At 34.6% G+C, this 21,915-nt stretch overlaps 3 protein-coding genes across 7 annotated transcripts; 1 reads left to right on the forward strand and 2 right to left on the reverse strand.

Annotated features, from left to right (window-relative positions):
• Nucleotides 1-2,674: 2,674 nt before the first annotated feature.
• LOC129797036 (rho GTPase-activating protein 15) lies at nt 2,675-4,495 on the reverse strand. 2 transcript variants are annotated; one of them, XM_055839278.1, is made up of 5 exons: nt 4,382-4,495; nt 3,558-3,982; nt 3,322-3,494; nt 2,988-3,238; nt 2,675-2,912 (listed from the first exon to the last, which is right to left on the reverse strand). In XM_055839278.1, the coding sequence occupies exons 1-5, from the start codon at nt 4,426-4,428 to the stop codon at nt 2,729-2,731; spliced, it is 1,080 nt and encodes a 359-aa protein (XP_055695253.1). In that variant the 5' UTR covers nt 4,429-4,495; the 3' UTR covers nt 2,675-2,728. The 2 variants fall into 2 exon arrangements, with proteins under 2 accessions (XP_055695253.1, XP_055695252.1); XM_055839277.1 differs by lacking the exon at nt 4,382-4,495 and adding an exon at nt 4,098-4,213.
• LOC129797009 (rho GTPase-activating protein 21-like) lies at nt 4,392-9,987 on the reverse strand. 3 transcript variants are annotated; one of them, XM_055839236.1, is made up of 5 exons: nt 9,378-9,987; nt 6,298-6,405; nt 5,260-6,219; nt 4,945-5,195; nt 4,392-4,872 (listed from the first exon to the last, which is right to left on the reverse strand). In XM_055839236.1, the coding sequence occupies exons 2-5, from the start codon at nt 6,376-6,378 to the stop codon at nt 4,518-4,520; spliced, it is 1,647 nt and encodes a 548-aa protein (XP_055695211.1). In that variant the 5' UTR covers nt 6,379-6,405; nt 9,378-9,987; the 3' UTR covers nt 4,392-4,517. The 3 variants fall into 3 exon arrangements, with proteins under 3 accessions (XP_055695211.1, XP_055695210.1, XP_055695209.1); XM_055839235.1 differs by lacking the exon at nt 9,378-9,987 and adding an exon at nt 7,551-7,653; XM_055839234.1 differs by lacking the exon at nt 9,378-9,987 and adding an exon at nt 6,580-7,033.
• On the forward strand, nt 7,188-20,036 carry LOC129796973 (carboxypeptidase D). Of its 2 annotated transcripts, XM_055839150.1 has the most exons (8): nt 7,192-7,850; nt 9,209-9,444; nt 12,282-12,609; nt 12,702-12,853; nt 12,976-13,067; nt 15,343-16,963; nt 17,043-18,205; nt 18,924-20,036. In XM_055839150.1, exons 1-8 carry the CDS (start codon nt 7,374-7,376, stop codon nt 19,037-19,039), a joined length of 4,185 nt encoding a protein of 1,394 aa, XP_055695125.1. In that variant the 5' UTR covers nt 7,192-7,373; the 3' UTR covers nt 19,040-20,036. The 2 variants fall into 2 exon arrangements, with proteins under 2 accessions (XP_055695126.1, XP_055695125.1); XM_055839151.1 differs by lacking the exons at nt 15,343-16,963; nt 17,043-18,205; nt 18,924-20,036 and adding an exon at nt 13,626-14,377 and having other exon boundaries at nt 7,188-7,850.
• Nucleotides 20,037-21,915: the final 1,879 nt, after the last annotated feature.

Below are 21,915 nucleotides of genomic sequence, written 5' to 3' on the forward strand. Positions count from 1 at the left end.
TACCTTTTATAACTCTAACTAAGCCTATAAAGTTTTATATTAATTGATCTAATATTTTGGGATTTATTTAAAAAACAAATTTTTCGAATTTCAAAGTTACTTTGACCTTTCATTTCAATATCGTATTTTGGCGTATTTCTGTGTAATTTTTTTGATCCAAATGCATTTTTTGATAGAGTAACTATTGCTGAACACGAATTTAGTCTAAATTTTCCGAAAAAATTTTCCGGGTTTTCCCGTATAACACTGATAGTAAAAAGTACCCCTTGGGGCAAAATGTTAGAAACCGTTTTTAAGGCTGTTAACTATTTTTTTGTTTATTTATTTTATTTTTTTCCAGTCGGCACACTTAATACTTATAATTTAGCATGTTATATTACTCTCTATTACTAATATAAAATTATTTAAAAAATAAAAAGTGCAATTTCATAAATTTTTCATTTTTTTTATTTTTTGTATTTTTTTTATTAAAAAAAATTTCTAATTGTTACGCAAATACCTTATTATCAATTGCTTTTATAGTGTCTAGATGAAATAAATTCATAAAATTGAAATTTAAGGCCAAAAAACGCAAACTAACATTTTGCCCCATGATTTTTGAAACAGGCACATTTGGAAGGGTTTGGAAAATGGCCTGAAAATGCATTTTCCCGTTGAGATAGAGAAAAATCGTCTGAGACAAAGTTGTAGCCCGGAAAATTTCCTATAAGATAGTCGTCATGAGAAAACTCAAATATTTTCAGGAAAATCAGGAAAATGTTTCTCCCAAAAAACTAACAAATTGCCCCATTTCCCCCTACTTCTTCAAAAATATGCATAAAAAATGGATTTTTTTTGTCAAATTTTACTTCCTAATGGGAAACTTGACTTTGAAATTTGGTAGTTTAACATTATAATAAAGAAAAAAAGATTCATGCGAATAGTTCGACGGTTAGAGATCAAAGAGTTTATCAAGATAAGAGGTGTATTATTGCTTCGCTCCAATTTATTGCGCGGGAAAATTTTGCGCATCGAGAATTTAGTCCCAAATAGAAGGAACATAAAATATGGGAGATAAAAATTAATTGAGCTTTCAAGTATTGTTTGATTGTTTTATTTAGAGAAAATATAATTGAAAATTTTATTATTGCATGTCTTAAATGTTTAATGAAGAAGGGGGCAGGGCCATGTTATTGACACATTTGAAGTTTTATTTAAGAATATCTTCAATTTGTGCTATAGCAAAGAATTGAGGGACTTTGGTGTGGAGATACTGCTGTGTAAAATAATATTCATTAAAAATTTCATCAACATCTGTGCAAAATTCTAGTTCCAATATTCTGTCATATACATCTTTCATATGAAACAATCAATATCAATTACATGCGGGCTATGTAAATAAATTAAAAGAGTTTTTTTTCCAAGAAAATGGAACAGAATGACGATGCTACAAAGGCACTAGACATACTATTCCATTAAGTTTCAAGATAAGCTCATTATGTCGGAATAACTCCAACAAAAGTGATATCAAAATAATGTCTCAATTAATAGAGAATTAGATCGTAGCACATTTTCCGTGTAGATACTATGAAATATCTGTTGCATTACAGACACACAGACCTAAATATTGAGTATGAAAGAGTGGATGGAGTAAATTATAATCTTATTAAAATTCATTGCTCAATCATTTTTTTGTAAGTACCACCTGCCTAATAAATCATCAATATTCAAATCAACTTTTTTTTTAGTAAACAATTTTTTCTCTAAGCTATAAAAGATCTGCGATGTACAATTTTTTTTTAAGTTTAAGTACTCTGCATATTAAATTATTTTAATTTATGGATGTTTTATGCACAATAAATTCCTACCTACCAAATCCGATTCTCAGCTCTGAGAAAATTCTAATAATTTTAGGATCGTGTAAAACCTGTAAAACTTACTATATGCTTTTTTTGAGTCAAATTCCGCTAAGTAAAGAGTACAGATAGTGCAGCCTAGAGTAGTGACCTCTTTAAGTTTGGAATCAGCTTTATATTTAACATAAAAAAACATTGATAAAAATAATTTTAAAATCTTTAAAATGAATCATTAATATAGTTCCAAAAAATTCTAGCTCTATTTAGGTTTAACTATTTTTTTAACAAAAGCTGGGCCATAACTTGAAATCTATTTAATGAATGTATTGAGGGGACAAAATTCTCTTTTAATTAATTAAAAAAATATCTAAAAAGGATTATAAAATATCGGCTTCGGAATAAATCTTTTAAAATGTTTAGAAATTACTGAACTAAACCAACTGCAGTTTCATAATATTTAACAATTTTTGAAACTTTTTTTTGTAGTAGGTATTTAAGAACATTTTTCATTATTTTTACAATTAAAATTTGTTTTCAAACTGACAAGTTTGTGTAACATTTAACATTTCGACGTGCCCGAAGATTATGAACTATATTCCTATCTTTTAACACAGGAGTATGGCTCATAATCTTCGGGCGTGTCGATTTTTTTAAAAGTTAAAAAAAAACTTTTAAAAATTTTGTAGTATGCAATTTTTGGCCTGGATGTAATTTCTTTTGAAATCTTAACTTTTTAAGCTTTTAGATGATGTAGTCACCGGTAGTCACCTTAAGTCCATTCTTAGTTCCGTTGCAAAACCTTATAATTTTTTGTAATAGGTGTGGTTAAAACTTTTCAATTTAATAATTCTTTTTCTTACTTTTTATTAAAATTATTATCTTATTTTTGGTAACTACACTTGTTCAAATATTGCTGAATAATCTTCAATCATAATTTCAATGCATTTATTGGAAACGGTGCATTTAGCCAAGTTCATGTGAAAGTCAACATCAGAGAGCAGCTCATAGAAGATGCATGCACCCACGACAACAGACAGTGAATGGGCATTATTTTGATTCCCTTGAAAGTGGATGACTCTGTTAAAAAAATGAAAAATCGTGTTTTTTAAAAATTACTTTGTGAAAATTAATTATAATAAATTTTGCACCCACTTGTTGAGGTGTTTCATCAAGAACTGAAGCGTGTCTCTGTACACAGGTGGGAGGGTTTCTACGAGACTTAGAACCTGCTTTATTTGATATTCTCGACTAAGGGCGAGAAAATTGCTGTCATCAATGTGAAAATCGAGATGTTTGAGGGATATTAGTGGCTCCTCAAGTTCCCTGAACAAGAGCTTTATAATGCCAGTTATTGTGTGGGGATCCTTTTGCTTTCGCAATGCTTCGTAGTCATTGCTGTTTATCTGTATAAAATTTATTTTATTTTATTTTTCTTTCTAAATTCTTTTTATCGAAGTTCTGGGAAAATTATTCACAATGTACTTACATGAAATCTCATATCTTGTACAATGGCGTAATTCCCGGATACCCTATAAAGACCGATTACATTCATGAAATTCGCTTCGATAACCTTCACAGCTTCTACGAGGACTCGCGGGACATTCCTGAAGTCGGTGTCTTTTTCCATTTTCTCGAGTGTTGTCCTGAAATTGGGTTCATCTGTTGGGAAGATTGAAGATTGATTAGATATTTGTCCGTCTGATTCGTCGATTTCAGGAATACTTTGGAGGATCTTTTTGCTAACGAGCTCATCCTTTGTGCGTCTTCGCTGAAAGATATTCTGAAAGTTGTGTCTCAAACTGAAAAATCTCGAATGCTTGCTGGACAATTTGCTGTTTTGCAGTTCCTCCAGTTTTAGCGTCAACTCCTGAATTTCCGCATTCCTCTCTCCAAGGAGATTTTTCAATTCTTGATTTTCTTTGTGCAGAAGCGCACACTCATTCTGGAGCTTCTCCTGGGCTTTCAGCATGTCACAGCTCATTCTTTGGAATTCCGATTTTTGACTTTGCAATCTCTGCAGGGTCTTATTCTGATTTGAATGGTTTGAATGCGATCGTGATGAACGATCTGATGAATTTTCCTCAATCTTGGAATATTTGTCATTATTGCTACGGTAATGCTGATTTCTTATAGATTGTCCGCTGCTCCTGGGAGTAGGAATGTGTGTACGTTAGTCAACTTATCATATCATATTAGAAATGCGATAATGCTTTTCAAATCGGTGTGAACAAAGAAATAAGGTGCTACGTAGATGACACTTACTTCCCCCGTGAAAATGCATCACTCAATTTTCGTGGTTTTTTATCACTCATTGAAAATTACAACAAAATTCGTACAAAAAGTAAATGTGAAAGAAACAAAGTGCAAAAATATTGGTTGAAATATATCCAAAGACTGTCGTAAAAGTCGGAGAACTGAAGGAACATTTGCTTTACAATCTCCCTTCTTACTCATTTGCAATGTTAGTTGAGATGATAAAGTGTTATCAATGGCGTGGATGTGATATGGAGTCGGTCGACGCGATCATGGACACGAAAAGAACTTACTCAGAGGGTGTTTGTTTTCTATGTGTGATGATAAAAAACATCCACATTGCTGCTAATGTAATTGAACCATTGTGTTATGTACAAGCAAGTGAATTCTCATAATTTTTTTCTTCTTTTAGTTATGGTGTGAAAAGTATCAACTAAGAACACAGGTTGTCTTGCTGCGTGCCCTCCTTGCCTTTTTCACATTCATGTTTTCGCGCCTTTTCTGCCCAGCTTCCCCATCTGTCCTTTCGGGAGTTCCCCTCGAAGATGCTGCTGGAATATCTATGGCACTGATCGGAGTCTCAGGTGCACTCCTTGGAGTTTCATCCCCAAACAACTCATCATAATTCACAATCATCAACTCCGTAACTTTGGCTTGTAGTCCCATGCAGTTTAGCAAATCAATTGTGCTGGATTTCTTTTCGCAATTTGTGAAAAGACACGGTGAGAAGACAACACCCAAATTTGATTCCTTCATTAGGTTCTTCTCACTCAGATCTGCCACACTGCAAGAGATAAATTATTTTTTCATTGCTAAATCTGATCTATTTTGTAATAAATCCCGCCCATCCACTTACTCTCGGAGATGCCTCATTAAATAGGCCAGTGTGTCATATGCAATATCATCCAAGTCTAATATTAGAACCTTGAGACGATCCAGATATTCCTCCTCAATTAATCTATCACTCAGATAGATGGGAAAGTGCCTCTCAAAAGTCTCCTCACTGATTAAATGCTCTTTAAGTGAGAAAAAGAAGTTCTTGAGGAGACCCGCCAGCAAAGCCGGCTCATTCAGCTCTTCTAGGATGTCAAAGTTGCCTTTTTGAGTCTAATATGAGAATAAGATTAAAGTTTAAGAAGAAGATTTCTAAACCAAATTGCTTCATTCTTACCTGTTTTACAACTCTTCGGATTTCCATTTGCGATGGGGATGATCGATAAATTCCCTCTGTTCCAATGAGCTCCTTCTTCGTTAGTGTTTCAACACAGGACACCACGAATCGTGGGATATTTGTCCCTGGAGCTTTGGGAACATTTTGTAGGGTTGATGGCACTGAATGCTGACTAAATGTTTTCTGGAGTTTCTTCTTGATTGTCTGTCTTAAGCTGGTGTGACGCTTAATTTTAACATTTGACGATGATTTCCCCACATCCGACGTATCACTCCCAGCGTCAATTTCAATGAAATACAAACTAGGATGGGCAGAGTAGGTATTTCTATGGGGTGATGTGAGTTTGGGAACTGAAGAATTTCTCTTGAGCACATCAAATTGAAAGCCCGCCAAATGGGGGAAATCACTGGGTGAGTAGAGGCTCTTGACAGACTTCCTAGCTGGATTGGTGGAATCTCTCTTGACAACGTGATTGGATTCCTCTTTGGGTTCCTCCACAACCACCTGCTCTGTGGATTTTTCCGGAACTTCCTGCATCTCTTCTTTGGCACTATTGCGCCAACTATTCGAATACAGGGATGAAGTGTCCGACGATCGGCAGATACTTCGTGTTCTTGTGTAAACTGGCGAATAGCGTTTTCTTATCTCAGGTGATGTCACACCTGTAGCCTCTTTCCCATTCGCGCCTTCACATTTCTCACTTATCCCCTCCTCTGCCTGGTCTGCCTGCGTCGTACTCTTTTCGTGGTGATTCACACGTTTCTCTAGACGCGCCTTTATTTCCACCAGGAGATCCTTCTTCTGCTGCTGCAGACTCACTGGCTTCTGGATGCGAAAACTTGCATTGCGCTGAATACCTTTCGGTTGTTCCCTCTCAAAATCAATAATATCCCCAAAACTTCGACTACGACGCTTCTCCACCACTGAGGGCTTTTTCTCTGGCACTGCTGGTTTGAGGAGCTGCGTGAAAATTCGTGAGTGTGGGTGTTATTGATAAGAAATACTGATTTTATTTTTCTTTCTCGTGCTCTTTTTTACCTGATGATCCGTAAGCCCTCGCTGAAAAAGACTTCGCTTGATATCAGCAACTGATAGAGGTTTCTCGTCGTCCGTGATCATTGTGCTGCCACCACAGCTCGCACCAACCTGTCGAGAGTGGAAATTGGAACTGTGAATTGATTTCCTTATAACATAGAGCAGTGTGTTGATGAGGAGTGTGAGAAAATTTTCTTGCGGTCAGTGTGGTTTCAGTGTCTACTGCTCTAGCTAGCTAACAGTTGACCTGATAGCAGGAGCACATTGCGATAAAATAATACATACTCAATTGACTCAATCGAATGTCAATAAGAGATAAGACAAAAAACACAGAGGTGCTTTTATTGCCTCTGATGAGACGCGATGGAATGCAATATCGGAGATTTTCTTTTTATATCAGAGTTTTTTCTTTTTTGACCGTTTTTTTTCATCGTTTTTACGCGGGAGATTTTCAAATCTTTTAAATGTTTCATTCATGTTGGCAGCCCATGTTTCAAGTGCCTTTGATTTTTTTTCGCAATTTTCTTGCATTTTCCGCCAAGTTTTCACGAGAAAATTGTGTTTTCGTCCTTACAAGACGACGCCGTTTCGATTGACATCAGCGGTTAGAAATGTTCAAAATTCGCGCCCAAAATAAAAAAAAAAACGAGAAAATTCCACAAAAAATTATTTCGAGTTGGGGCTCAATTTTTTTCACTAAAGCTTCCTGGGACCCCCTAAGCACTTTTAGAGTCACAAAAAATTGAGTTTTTCATTGAAAAAAAAATCAGTTTTTAAAATTTTCCCGCAGAAATTGCCTTTGTAGTTGTAACTCTCACTCGCATTTTGCGCGCACTCTGGTAGGGAAAATTGGAGTTCCAAATCGCTTCCTGCAACAGCAAATATCGTATCTGCTGTGCAATAGATGCGATACGTGGTGTTGCAAACAGCGTAATCTCCTCGACAAGTGGAATTTTTGAGTAGTCGATTTTTGCGTGCTGTGAATGAAAAAGGGCAATTTTCGTCCGTTTTTTAGTGCAAAAACCTTGTGTGAGGCCACCCCGGGGCGGCAGACCCAGTGAGAGAGCGTGCTGCACAAAATGGGGCTCCGTCGAATGAGTGTTGTACTTAATTTTGTGCTGTGCACGTCATTGTGGATTTTATGTTGTGATGGATCCACACAGAACGAGCGACAGGGTTTTCCCCTGGAAAATGAGAAATTCCTCACGGAACCACACTACCACAGCACAAATGAGATTGAGGATTTATTCGCGCACCTCCAGAAGCAATTCCCAACAATGGCAAAGGTGCACTCAATTGGAAAATCCGTGGAAGGACGGGAGCTCACTGTACTCGAGATTAACAAGAACGTTCGGAAGAGATCACTGCTGACGCCGATGTTTAAGTATGTCGCCAACATGCACGGCGATGAAACTGTTGGCAGACAGATGCTAATCTACTTAGCGCAGTACTTGCTGACCAACTACGGCGTTGTGCCCGAAGTTACGAAGCTCGTGGATCAGACGGACATTTTTCTCATGCCCTCCCTCAATCCAGATGGTTTCGAACGTTCAAAGGTAAGTCGAGCACTTATGGCCACCTGCTGGGAGCCACAAACTGCTCTCTTTCACATCAGAATTATTACCAACAAATTGATCATGCAGAGAAGATGATTTCTCTGAGAAATTGCTTTAGAAAAAATTGCTTCCTTAAAAGCTCACTGATTTACCCGCGGGCGCTCCACTTTACCACCCACCCACATCCACACAGTACTACGCCCACCCAAAAACTCCCACTACCCACGTCATACCAGCACTTTCGTCAATCACCGTCGTCGTCTGCTTCTCCGTTTTGATAACACGAGAAAAATCAATATTTCCTCCTCTTTCTGGTCACTTGGGACAGATAACAGTCCTTTTTTGCACTCTGAAGGTGATGTGAGGCGAAAAAAACAAGGCCGTGTGGCCCGAGGGCACTTTTTCCCATGGGGCTACTCTATCTTGCCCCGGATATGACAAAAACCAAAAATAGAAATTCACCATGCTGCTGATAAGGGCAGAAGAAAGCTCATACAAAGCACAATTTGTTTGCAGAGCTTTCCCGTAGATTTTGCAATAAGTTCAAGAGAAACAGCTGGTTTTCTTATCTAGTTATTGCAAGTTTCTTATCTCAACTTTTGCTTTCTTTCTAGATTATTTTCTTAATAAACGAAATGATTTAAAAGATTAAAAAGAGTCAAAGAACGATATAATCCATAAACTGGTTTAGTAGATTTATAGATTTTTATTGGACTTAAACTTTATGGCTTTTTCTTGTAAAATATTTGCACACAACGTTGAGTAAGACTGAAAGGAGCTTAATACGTTAAGGACCTATCACACCTAGCTTGTCCAAAACCAGATTTTAAGGATTGCCCCAATTCTTACAAGTTACAGTCTACCCCAGCAGCTCTAAATACATTTCAAGAATTATTTATTACATCGCACACTTCTTATCTTTAACCGAATGATGACCCCTAGATTTTGATATCAAGGAATGAGCTGACATTACAACTTCTTTTTTTGCAATTAAATTTTCACTCCTTTTATGATAAAAAAAATCCCTGAATAGAATTGAGCTAAAGTGAATTTTAATGATAAAAGTAATTTGCGTTTTTTGTTGTTGTTGAAACAACGACAATAAAATCACAGAGGGTATTGTTCGACACTATCTAACTGTACTCTCACTGGAATATATAAAAAACAAGTGCTTCACAACGTAGTGCACAGGTCTGTAATCAAGATTCCACACCATCAACTTTCACTGCTGATGAAATTGCATCAGAGCGCGATGCGTTAGTACTTCAAGTCTCAAAATAAACACACATCCATGTGATTTCCTATGCTATGCACTCATTGACTATTTTTTTGTTGTTCAAATGAAACGCATTGTGCAGGAGGGAAGCTGCGAATCACCTGAAAACTACTTTGGACGAAATAATGCAGCAGGTGTCGATCTGAACCGCGATTTTCCCGATCGATTCGATTCATCGCTCATGAGGCATTTTCGTGCAATGACACGCCAACCTGAGACTGTGGCAATGATGACATGGATCCTCAACTCACCTTTTGTTCTATCGGCAAATCTTCACGGTGGTGCAGTTGTGGCGAGTTATCCCTACGATAATTCCATGTGAGTACTTTTGTATCCACTTTTAGGCACTCCCCGGTCCAACGACACAAATAACTCTAAAAATGTTGTCACATCCACACAAAATGGTTAGCAATTGCACTTTCTAATTTGCGGTACATCACACAGGCAAAACGCCTGGGCAGAGTGTGTGGTGTACCTATCTATTAATTACAATTGTCTGTATGTTTTTGTATATTCAAAAACAATTAACCTCGTCCACAACACAACTTCTCAATAGGAATATAATATAATCACCTGTTACCTATAAAATGCACGAGAGTGTAGTCTCTAAATGATTTTTTCCGGCTATTGTGTGTTAGGTTTTTTTTAAACACATAAATATAAGAGAGAGAATAAAAACTATCCGTGGAAATGCAACACGTTCTAACTTGTGGTGTTGACTGGGTGTAAAATAAAATTTAGAATGTGTGGCCTGAGAGAGAGAAAGACCCAAACACACACCTTAAAATTCAAGCAGAAAGATTTTATGAATTGTGTGTCGAAGAGAGTCGAAGGAGAAGTACAGAGATCATCGAAAAACTCGTTTCATTACATAATGCGTTGTATTTTAGCAGCTAAAAAGGTATAGGTAGTATAAATAGTGCTTAAGAGAGGGGCGAAAGTATCAGTAGAGTCAATAGTAGGTAATCACATTGATACAGCAGCGTGGACATTTAGACTAAATTGTACGTTGTGCGGTTTGCTCGCAGCAAATTTGTCCAGTCTCTGTGTGAAGGAGCTTTTCCACCCAGGAGGGATAGGAATTTATATGCAATCAAAACGCCAAAGGGGAAAGAATGCATAATTTATTCATAAACTATACATGAGAGGCATGATATGAGAAAACTCGTTGACCCAGTCTTGCTTTTCATCATTCAACCAATACCAATGGGAGAAAGACATTCTGCTGAAAGATTTAGACATCTTATTAAAACGTGCGCGGTATACCCTCTGAATGAATCATCACACAGATATGCCACATTAATTTTCCTCAATTAAATAATTCTCTTCTCACAATTCCCAAGAAAATCTTGCTGGTATATTGTTGGAGATTTAGATGAAGTATAAATGTTAGATGTTTATTGTTTCATTGAAATGTTGGGTTCATGAATAATATAAAATTTAATTTTCCTTCCGTAAATTTTGCCTTAATTTTTGCTTTTATTTTTATTAAAAAAAATTAGCATTGTAAAGTATATAGGCATAGTTTTTTAAACTATGAAAAATATATTTCAAAAAAGCAAAAGTGATAAATAATTCATAGTCTATTCATACATATTTGCATTTTTATAGACATTAGCTTGGAATGGGAATTTTTTTTACATAATTCATGTGATGTGTGACGAAAATTTGGTAAATCCAGCTTCATTTTATTCATATTTTTTTTTAGAATTCAGCATTAAAATGTTATTGAGTTCCTATATATTGTTTGAATTTAACATTTAATAAGTAATTATGCTCACCATAGACGAAAAATATTTTTTCTTAGATTTAAAAAAAATCATAGAAAGACATATTTAAAACCTAATTTTTTATTGGTTTTTGTAACAATCAAAGGAGATCTTAACAGATCTAGTTAAATTCTAAATTCACTAGAAAAATTCAATTGGAAGCAAATTGCAAAGAAAAACATTTTGAATTCACAAAACAATGCTGATTGATGTGAAAAAATCTCAAGGTAAAAAATCATTTTTTCACGCCACAATGTTGTTCTTGTAATGCTCATAATGGCAATTTTTGTATTTGCAAAAAAAATGTTAAAGGATAGTTCGTTAATTATGAAAACTCTATAGGAACAAATTGCTCAAAAAATTCAAATAATTAGGATTGATGATAAAAAGTTATTTCTTTAAACAAAAATATCTAATTTTAATCATTTTTTTTTGTTATTTAATTTAGCTTATTTAATAATTTCTAAATATTCCTTAAATTTACAAAATAATCGTACGTTGCCTTAGACGATAAAAGCGTATCGATAACTATCAAATAACTAGGTTCGATTCCAATGAACAACTTTTACAGCTCCTTAGCTTGCGACTTTTTATCATCTTATACCATTTTAATTCATCCTAAATCTCCTTTTTTAACTTAAAATAAAATTTTAAAAAAATAGAAAGAAGTTATTAGTAAAGAAGTTTAGGTTAAAAAGTCTATGACCATTTTAACTAACACCTTCTCTTTTCCTTTTCTTTAAAAATAAAATTATAATTTTCCCAAAAGTCTCTGTTTTGCTTAAACTGAGCTAAAGCTTTTCAAACTATGTATGAAAACTAAATATTAAATCGCCCAGAATTGTGCCTTATTTACATATTTGATCAAGAAACAGATGTTTTTAATGAGAACAGAGCAAAATTTTTGTGAGTTTTTACCTAAACAACATGTTCTAGTTTAAGAAAGTCTTTTATAATAATTTCTACCTTAATACTAGACTTGTTTGGAGATTTTCCGAACAAAAAATAAAAACGAATGAAATCTTTCGAATTCTTTGGAATTTTCATCCGGGATTGAACCAATTTGATTTTTATATGAGTTGTGAGTAGCAGATATTTATTTTTCCAGTCGATCCTATGATTGATAAGTGACCTATTCAGCAGAATATTTAATATTGCAATTTTGAAATAACAGCACTTATATTAATTATTGGATAATTTTACAAACTTCGTTGAAATTCTTATTTTGACCTTGGCCAATTCAACGTCAACAAAATATAATTTTTTGATGATGTCAGTAGAGGAGAGGCCTGTCTGTCGCTATGTAAAATGCATTGAAAGCACGTTGGAAGGGGAAAAAACATTGAAAATATTTCTTTTTCCTTTAACTTGTTGCTTTTGATGTAGAAAACAACGAGAGTGCTGCACGGAGAGTTTAACACCTGACGATGGTGTCTTCAAGCAGTTGGCCTACACGTATGCATCTAATCATCCTGTCATGCGAACTGGGTCGGATTGCAATGAAACATTCCCGGGTGGTGTGACAAATGGAGCTTTTTGGTATGAATTGAATGGCGGGATGCAGGATTTCAACTATGTCTTCTCGAATTGCTTTGATGTCACGCTTGAATTGTCATGCTGCAAGTTTCCAAAGGCCAGCAAATTGCCCAGCGAGTGGGCGAAGAATAAGCGGAGTTTGCTTGAATATATGAAATTGGTTCACATGGGTGTCAAGGTGAGTGAAAGGCAGACGAAGCGAATGGTATTGCTGGTTGTGCTGGATGGTGGAGTAACTAAAACAAACTTTTTTTTTTTCATGCGCAACAGGGTCTTGTCAAAGACACCAATGGGTATCCCATTAAAAATGCCGAGATCCTCGTGCAGGGGTACGAGCAGAAGCCTATCAAAGCAACGGAACGTGGTGAATATTGGCGCCTTCTCAAGCCAGGACTTCATCACATTCAAGCTGTAGCTTTCGGGTGAGTGCTCGATTTCATCATCAAATGATTTTTTTTTATGTAGAAGAGAAAGAGAGAATTTTCTAACTGAGTGACTTCTATTGTCGATTCATGACAATTTCTTTGTAATTCTTTTTTTCTAGCTACGAACCCAGTGCTGTACAGGAAGTTTTAGTCACCAATGACAGTGCTACAAGAGTAGATTTTAATTTGAACCCATCCGATAATGTTGAAGGTACAATTGTACAGTAGATTTGTTTAATATTTTTTGCACTTGTGTGGTTTTGGGTTTAGATTTTATTTTCTAACACATTTTTTTGCACTTTTGTCAATTTTTTATTTTATTAGTTGATCATTTTTTGGGGGTATGATTTATGTAGCTACTGCACTCGACATGCTAAAGAAAGTTTTTACACCATTTCTAGACACAGAGTGTCTCATTTCCGTGATACATACAACAAGCAAATTACATTAATATACATTTTTTTTCTACATACTCACTGATTTTATTTGCAAAACGTGCGTGTTAATTTTTTGCTCAGCTTGTATTTCGTTTTTTTTTTGCTACTCAGCTCTTATATGTCTGTATGTCTGAAACATTTCACTACAGAGATATTCAGAATAAGTGTCCCTTTAACATTTTTTTCTTTTAACTTTTGATCAAATTTAAAAGGAATTTATTTAATTCAATGAGACTTTACGACAAAATTAAACTTATTCAGAATATCCTGGTGAATAATTACACAAAATTAATTCCGCAAAATTTAAAAGTTCACCTTACTTACAATTTCAGGTTGGATTGAAAAGTAAAACTAAGCTTATTACAATAGAGTACCTATATACACATTTCAGTGATGATAAAAATCTCACTTTAAACGTAATATTTTAGAATAAGCATTGCATTTTATCAATTGGGCACAATATTAATTTCAAATTGCTAGTTTTTTTTTAATAATTTTTTTTTATGGTTGTGGTTCAAAAGAACAAATTTAGAGATTTTATTTACAATTTCTAGTCAAAATTGAATCTGTAATATTTTTTTTGCCAATAGCATTGTTTAATTTTTGAACAAAAAAAAATGTTGAGTTGTGTTTTGTATTGTTTATACTTTCATGATAGCTTAAAAAGACGTAAAAATGTAGTTCAGTTAATAACAAAAAAGTTGCAACAAATTTTAAAAGTAGTGGATTTAATGGATAGAAGGGTAAAAGGAAAAATCTAAAGCTTATGTTATACAAAAAGAATTAATCATGTCTATGTAGATTCTATTCATTATTATCTAATAAATAAATATCATCTCCATTGTGGAAGAAAAATTATAATCATAAAATATTTCAAATGAAGAAAAATGTTTTGGTGGTTGTTACTCTCTGCTATCAATATATTGTCTATATCCTTTCAAACAGATGATGTATAATAAAACTGAATATATATAATTATATAAAAAAATAAAAAATGCAAGAAATGTATGTTCTCATTATGAAAAGGCAAAAAGGATGCTGAAAATTTGAAAAGGAATAAAGCAATTGCGAAACTTTCTGTAAATATATCTTTTTTTATCACATAAGCTTTAGTTTTTTATTTAATTTTTCATTATCTTTTTAATTTATTTTCTGTTTTTTTTCTTCATATTTTCACGATTTTGGGCAGAGGATTTTCAATATTTGTGAAGTTTTTCTTATTGGTTTTATCAGTTACAATAAACTGAAATATAAATTTCGATTTACTCAAAAGCAAAAGTTTTTTTTTTCTTTTATTATGTAAATCATTCAGAATAGGTCCTAGAACTGCTGATTTATATATCTTTGAAATGTCCTTTTCCTATGGTCAAGAAGGATGTTTTAATACAATTTTTATTAATGATTTTCGAAAAATTCAATCTCAATTCTGTTTTTATCGCTAACGAATATCTTAAAACGGATTCTGCCTAACTTTTTTGTGTTTTCTTTTATTATATAAGTTTAGATGCCAAAAAAGATTTCATTTTTAAAAAGATTTAAAACTCATTTTATCTTTTTTGCATTTATTGATAAATTTAGGATAGTTATAGAGTCTAAAAAGTCAGACCCAGACAAATTCAGCCAAGGATCTAGTCCAAGAAAATTCGTAAAAGAATCCAAACTCATTTAAAACTGTAAAAAATTGCCCAAAATCATTTTCTTTTCATTTTATTTCTTCATTTATATTCTTTGCCTGTGAGAGACGATGTCATGTGAGATGGAATGCGAGAGGAGTTTATAGAATTTGTGGTATTTTTGGTTGACTGGCTCTGGCGCTATAAAACTCAACACACACGATTTTGCTGATTAAAAAAATTACAATGAACGAAATAACAATGTTTTAGTGCTTAATATTTTGTGAATTTTGTGGTTTGACCGCAGGAATGGGGTTTGTAAATGAATATCTTTTGCACTTTGGGTTTTATTTTTTATGATTTCCTTATTAATTTGCTTACAATTTGCGCGGGAAAATGCGTGTGGATTTTCATTGGAATTATATTTCTCTTGCAGGTGCCTACCGGCATACGGTTACAATTCGTGAGAATACAAATAAGAATGGTTTCCTTTTGGATGCAGAATTTAAGCATCACAGCTATCAGGATATGGTTGCGCTACTTCAGGAGCTCAATAGCACATACCCCAATATTACGAATCTCTACAGCATTGGGAAGAGTGTGCAGGGGAGAGATTTGTGGGTGTTGGAGATTACACAGCATCCGGGAGTTCATACTCCGGGAATTCCGGAATTTAAGTATATTGCCAATATGCATGGGAATGAGGTAATTGGGAGGGAGTTGTTGCTTCTCCTGGCACAGTATTTGTGTCAGAATTATGGAACAAATGAGAGAATAACGAAGCTCGTGGATGGCACGAGGATTCACCTTATGCCAAGTATGAATCCGGATGGTTATGAAGTTTCTCGGGATAATGATCATTTGCAAATTCATGGGAGAGCCAATGCACACGGTGTGGATCTCAATAGGAATTTCCCTGATCAATATGGAACGAATAAATTCAATACGAAGCAAGAGCCAGAAACAGCTGCTGTAATGAAGTGGTCTCTCTCAATTCCTTTTGTCCTTTCGGCAAATCTCCACGGGGGTTCTCTCGTAGCGAATTACCCATTCGACGATTCAGCAAAGGATTTTGCACCAGGAAGTGATAGAAGAACTCAGCAGAATCCCACGGAAGAGGATGAGCTATTCAAATATCTCGCTCGTACGTACTCCAATGCACACACAACGATGCACAATGCTGTGCCGTGTATTGATTTTCAGTCAGAATACTTCCCGGAGGGCATTACCAATGGGGCATCGTGGTACAGTGTGACGGGAGGAATGCAGGATTGGTCGTATTTGAAAGGTGGTGCAATGGAATTAACGCTGGAGGTGAGCTGCAAGAAGTTCCCACCCAGCGGGGAGATTGAGAAGTTTTGGGAGCAAAATAGAGAGGCTCTCATTACGTACATGGAACAAGTTCACATTGGTATTCATGGATTTATTCGTAGCACAATTGGGCATCCAGTTGCCGGTGCCCGGATCTATATAAATAAAATTCAACATGCCACCACGAGCTACAAAGACGGTGACTATTGGCGCCTTTTGCTACCCGGAAAGTACAATGTAACAATCGAAGCAGATGGCTTCGAGGCGGTCCTGGAGGAAGTTGAAGTTCCCGCCAATGGATCCATTCGCAAGGATTTCCTTCTAATGCGTGATGATCCGCAGCATTGGTCATCAGCCTATGATTACCGAATCATTGAGAATGTTGTCAAGACACGTTATCACAGCGATGCGGAAATTAATGATGAATTCCAAAAGCTCGAGGCGGCAAATTTCAAGATTGCCACCCTCGATGCTGGTGACAATGAGATCAGTATGCAGTATCACACACTAAAAGTTACTTCGGACATTGGATCGCCTGAAGAGAAGAAACTCCACATTCTCATCTTGTCTTCCCTCTTTGATTCAGCTCCCATTGGGCGGGAGATGGTGCTCAATTTAGCCAGGCATGTCACCAAAGGGTATGCCATTGGGGAGCCACCACTTGAGCGTCTTATAAACAATACAGTGTTGCACTTTGTACCGATAATGGAGCACTTTAATGATGTCTACAATCAATACTACAATGAGTAAGTTTGGACATTATTCATATTCTTTTAAATTAAAGATCAATTCGTAACGAAATATAATTTTTTCTCTCTTCTTTAGCCCATCAATTTGCGATCCAATACTCAAAGAAGAACTCGCTGATAAGCTTTTGAGTCCTGAAACGGACAAAAAGCGCGATATGTTGATAAAAATGCTGCAAGATGAGAAATTTGATCTTGCAGTAACTTTCACATCAGGTGGAAGTGATGTTCACTACCCCAAAATTAAGGATCACCTCCCCATTTATGCGCAAATGGCACAAAATATTGATGCAACAAAGAGGAAAGTCATTAACCTGGCATGTCCATCAACAGAAATGCGTTCTCAACAATTGAGTGTGTCTGAGAGATTGACTAATCTCCTCTATAACTACTACGATGTGCCTTTAATCAGCATCCAGGTGTCATGTTGCAAGATGCCGGAGAATATTGCTGAGGCGTGGAGGAATAATCTTGAGAGAATGGTGAACTTTTTGCGATTGACAGACACTGGAGTGATGGGATATGTTAAAGATCACGAAGGGAAGGAGCTCAGAGAGGCTATGGTGAAAATTCAGGGAACCGAATTGACGCATAAAGTTACGGCGAATCTTGCATTCTTCCGCATCGTCCTACCAGCTGGAGACTATAAACTCGAAGTTTATTGCGAAGCCCACGGGAAGACGACCATTCCGGTTACAGTGAGAGATGGAGTGGTGCACGAACTGGGTAATGTTATCCTCCAGAAATCCGACAAAGATCACCAGGAGGAAGAGAAAGCTGGAGAAATATCCGGATTTATCCTTGACATGGAAAATCATCCAATTCCAAATGCAAAAGTAACTCTGAATAATCTTCACACATTCACGGATTCCGTTGGTGGGTACAAAATAACAGGAGCTCCCGTTGGGGATGTAACCATTCAGGTTGATGCTCCCAGGCATATCAAGGACTCCCGAACAGTTCATGTTGCTCCCTTTAAATCTACGAAAAATATAATCTTCCGCCTAGAAGTGGATGAGCGTGTTCTAGGCATGCCCAGGATGATCTTTATCCTCTTTACGGGCTTCCTTTGCGTGGCTGCAATCGCATGTGGGGCATTTTGTATCACTGCCTGGCAGAATAGGAAGAATAACTACCAGAATTATTCCTTCTCCCTGCTACGTACAAATAACACGAAGAAATTGTTTGAGGATGATGATGATGACAATGATGAAACGGAGCTCTTTAGATCCCCAATCAAGAGTAAGTTAATTCTTTTTTATTACTTACCTCTGATCGAGTTCAAAAGTTCAGGAAGTTCGTTTTGAAAAACTCTTCGTTTTTTTCTTAAACTTGTTAAAAAAATTGGCCCTATCGGTCTAAAATATAAACGTTTAATGGCCAATAACCAGTAAGAGACAGACTTCCGGTTTAAGGTTTTCAGAAATAATTGTTTAAATTTTAAGATCATAAAATCAAGAGCTTAGTTAGAAATCTGTTTAAGGAGTGTTTTTATTAAACAAGTTTGTTGGCGATTTGTTTGAGCAGTTCTAACGTTAGTCGTTATTTTTCTAACGTTTAATAATTTTATTCAAAACCTTTAACACTTCTTTTATAATGTTTAATGTCTTTTTTGAAATTTTTTTTAAATTCTAACGCTTTGTATTTCTTTTCTAAAGTTTATTAATTATTTTAACCTTTGACGTTTATTCTAACGTCATTTACGTTTCATTTTCCGAGTTTGACGTTTCTGTTTTAGAGTTTGTCGTTTCATTTTTCTAACGTTTGACGGAAATAAAGTTATTTTTATATCCTTTAAATAATATCTGAGATTTTTAAATAAAAACAGCTGAATTGCCTTAACTTTTAGAGTGTTTAGACTTTAGAAATCCTGATTATCTTTTAAATGGATCCACATTAAACGACATTAAGCAGACAATTCGACCCTTTCTAACGAATTCTTTTCCCTCCTTTTTTGCAGAGGGTGTTAAAATGCAGCCTTACTATGATGACGAAAGGGATCCAATAACCGATACGGATGATGGGAGTGAGGATGAAATTGTGATGCTCAACACAGCTAGTGAGTACCGTGACTGATCATGATCAATGATGCACACATGAATCTTACTTAATTTATTTTGTAAAATGTAAAGAAATAGGCAAGAAGCGGCGCTATAATTTAATTTAATTTCAATTACTACGTAAGCTATATATTAGGTGAAACATTCCTTCTTTCGCTAGGTCTGACCACAAATTTTGTGATTTTTTTTGTCATTTGTTAATTTAATTTAATATTATTGTTTTTTAAATAGGTAAATATGAAATATTAACAAAATAATAAATCTATTGTCAATTGTTGTCTATAGAAGAGAATTTTTTATCGCGATTTTTTTTTGTAAAACGTAAAGAGAATTTATTTGTTAAAATATATTTCGTATATATAGTTGTGTAGGAATGTACTTAAGAAGATTTTTTTCTGTTAACAATTGTGCAAGGAATATTAAAGCTGAGAAAGACAATTTTTAGGTAGACCGATGTAGAAGAGAGATATTGTGGGCCAAAATGGTAATTTAAAGGTAATGTGTCGAGGACAGCATGGGGCCCATGAGAGTAATGTAATACAAATTGATGGATAATATATTATCCTTCCCCTGGGGGACAATGCTGTCGTCTGTGATTTTAATGTGCAAAAAAAAATTAATATAAATAGAATGGATATTTTTCTCCCAAATGCAAAGAAGAAATAGAGCAGCTATATGACCACCACCCTTTAAACACAAACACAAAAAAAAATAAAGAAAAGAAGAATTGGCAGCAATTTTATCACCATATCAGTAAGAAAAAAAAATCAATTAAGGACAAAACCCAGACAAACCTCTGCATTTAAAACATTCCACCCAATTCCAGAAAATATATTAAAAATTTTAACAGATTATATAGACAAGAGATAGAAAAAGAAAAATGTTATTTTTACGGAAACATTCTAATTTGTACAGAGATTTTTTGAAGAATATAATTTATTTAATGAAAATGGTTGAGATGATAATAAGATGCGAGTGAGAGATGATAAATAAAGTTTCCTTTTTACAAAAAATTTACTCCACTTTCACTTTTCCCCAAACCTTCGTGTGTTTTGTGTCGTCGTATATTTTGAAAATTCCCAGGCGATGAATTTCATCAGATTTCTTTTTTTGCGGGATTTTGAAGAAGAAAAAAACTCGCGCCCAAGAACGATTTATTTATAGTGTGTTTTTTTTAATTATAGCATAAAGGTTCATCGGCCGTGGTGTCTGCTTCCTTTTTGTGTTATTTTACTTTTTATATGGCTTCGTTGCAAAATGAGAAAAATCATTCTTCGTGGATTGAGATGCTGGAGAGCCAGCTAAATTACGTCGTTACATTTTTCAATCTTCAATATGAAGGTCATTCAAAAGAATATAATGGATGTAAAGAAGTCTTTCCAGTGCTTCTTGTTGTAGTTTATATCATACCATCACTGTGCTTATAAGTCAGGGAAAAAATCAACGAGACAATGTAAGAGTAATTATGTAAATAAGAACATACTTTGTACCATTTTTTTAATAAAACTTTAGTTGTTCTTATAGATTGTTTCAGGGCACATTGTTCAAGTTATAGGATCAATTTGTTCTAATTTTTCGTTTTTTGTTGTTGAAGCTTCATAAGAAATGCTGAAAAACAACAAAAGGTATTTTTAGAAGAACAAACAGATTTTTCACTTTTATTACAAATGGCTTACGAAAGTCTGATTAGTTTGATAATAAATAGCCCGATCGTTGTAAATCGTTGGCATTTATGTCACAATGTGTTGAAAAAAACCAACAGAATTATTTAAATCAGTGAAACATTTTATTTACGAACTTAGAAGAAGGCATAAATAGAAAAGATTTTGTCAACCCCAGGGGACTGTTTATAGCGGTCGATTCTAATGAAAATCTTCTTTTTCTAACAGCTTAAAAGCTGTTGTTAAATTTTGACAAATTGTGTTTTTCAATCGTTCTATTGTCGTTATATCAAAGAAATACAAAGAATTCATTGTTCCAAAAAAAAAAACTCAGAAAGATCTTTGAATAGACCTGGAAAAGTAATTTTCTCTCAAAAGGCCGATTAAAGAAACAAATGAAATGTAAAAATCTTTAAAGATTTTTCCCAGAATACTTTTTTTTAAGAAAAAAAGAAATAAAATTAGTATCAGAATCTACCCCATAGTCGAAATAAATAATTCAAAATAAGGGATGGTCACGTTATTTTGGAAACTCGGGGACTTTCAAGAGCGATTTTCCAGCCAATTTTGAAACCAAAAATTCGAAATTTGCTTGCACTCTCGTTAAATGGCCCAATATTGATAAGAATTCAGTATTTTCAATTTTGAAAATTAATTTTTGTGCTCAAAAAAAATATTTGAAATTCTCACTTTTTGGCCATTTTGTTCCTGTAGAGTTTCCAAAATAACGTGACCATCCCTTATAATGACAAAAATGGGCCTTATTCAGCGACCAAGAAACTCTTGAAATTCGCTTGAAATCTTGAAATTTCAGTACAAAATTTAAAGATTTCAAGGGTTTCTTGGTTGCTGAATTAGGCCCAATATTCACCTTTTATTTTTTAAAACGAAATACAGTCATACCCCGCATAATCAAGTCTAGGTTAAACTCTTCTTACGCATTAAAATAAATGGGTGAGAAGAGTTTAACCAAGACTTGATTAAGCGGGGTATGACTGTAGTTTTATTCTCATTAAAAAATGTTTTTTTTTTAAAAATAATTTGTCCACGAACACAATGAAAACTATTTTAGATTAATAGCTATAAAACAAACTTTTATATAAAGCCTTGATAGTCTTTATTGTATCTTTAAAAAATATGTACATATTGCTGTGAAGAGTGATGGATCAAAATTGTCTAAAACTCTTTCAATTTTCGAAAAGCTCCCTTTTGTAACTTTTACGGAAAATTT

Source organism: Lutzomyia longipalpis, chromosome 1 (genome assembly GCF_024334085.1).
Source record: "Lutzomyia longipalpis isolate SR_M1_2022 chromosome 1, ASM2433408v1".
NCBI lineage: Eukaryota > Metazoa > Arthropoda > Insecta > Diptera > Psychodidae > Lutzomyia > Lutzomyia longipalpis.

Bases quoted from the DNA above. Each gene is read 5' to 3' on its own strand.
- LOC129796973 (XM_055839150.1), top strand. From the start codon at position 7,374: ATGGGGCTCCGTCGAATGAGTGTTGTACTTAATTTTGTGCTGTGCACG. The intron at 9,445-12,281 runs GTGAGTACTTTT...CTTTTGATGTAG, and splicing joins TATCCCTACGATAATTCCAT to AAAACAACGAGAGTGCTGCA. The intron at 12,854-12,975 runs GTGAGTGCTCGA...CTTTTTTTCTAG, and splicing joins ATTCAAGCTGTAGCTTTCGG to CTACGAACCCAGTGCTGTAC.
- LOC129797009 (XM_055839236.1), bottom strand. From the start codon at position 6,378: ATGATCACGGACGACGAGAAACCTCTATCAGTTGCTGATATCAAGCGA. The intron at 6,220-6,297 runs GTAAAAAAGAGC...ATTTTCACGCAG, and splicing joins GAGGGCTTACGGATCATCAG to CTCCTCAAACCAGCAGTGCC. The intron at 5,196-5,259 runs GTAAGAATGAAG...TTCTCATATTAG, and splicing joins TCCGAAGAGTTGTAAAACAG to ACTCAAAAAGGCAACTTTGA.
- LOC129797036 (XM_055839277.1), bottom strand. From the start codon at position 4,147: ATGAGTGATAAAAAACCACGAAAATTGAGTGATGCATTTTCACGGGGG. The intron at 3,983-4,097 runs GTAAGTGTCATC...TCCTACTCCCAG, and splicing joins GATGCATTTTCACGGGGGAA to GAGCAGCGGACAATCTATAA. The intron at 2,913-2,987 runs GTGGGTGCAAAA...TTTTTTTAACAG, and splicing joins TTGATGAAACACCTCAACAA to AGTCATCCACTTTCAAGGGA.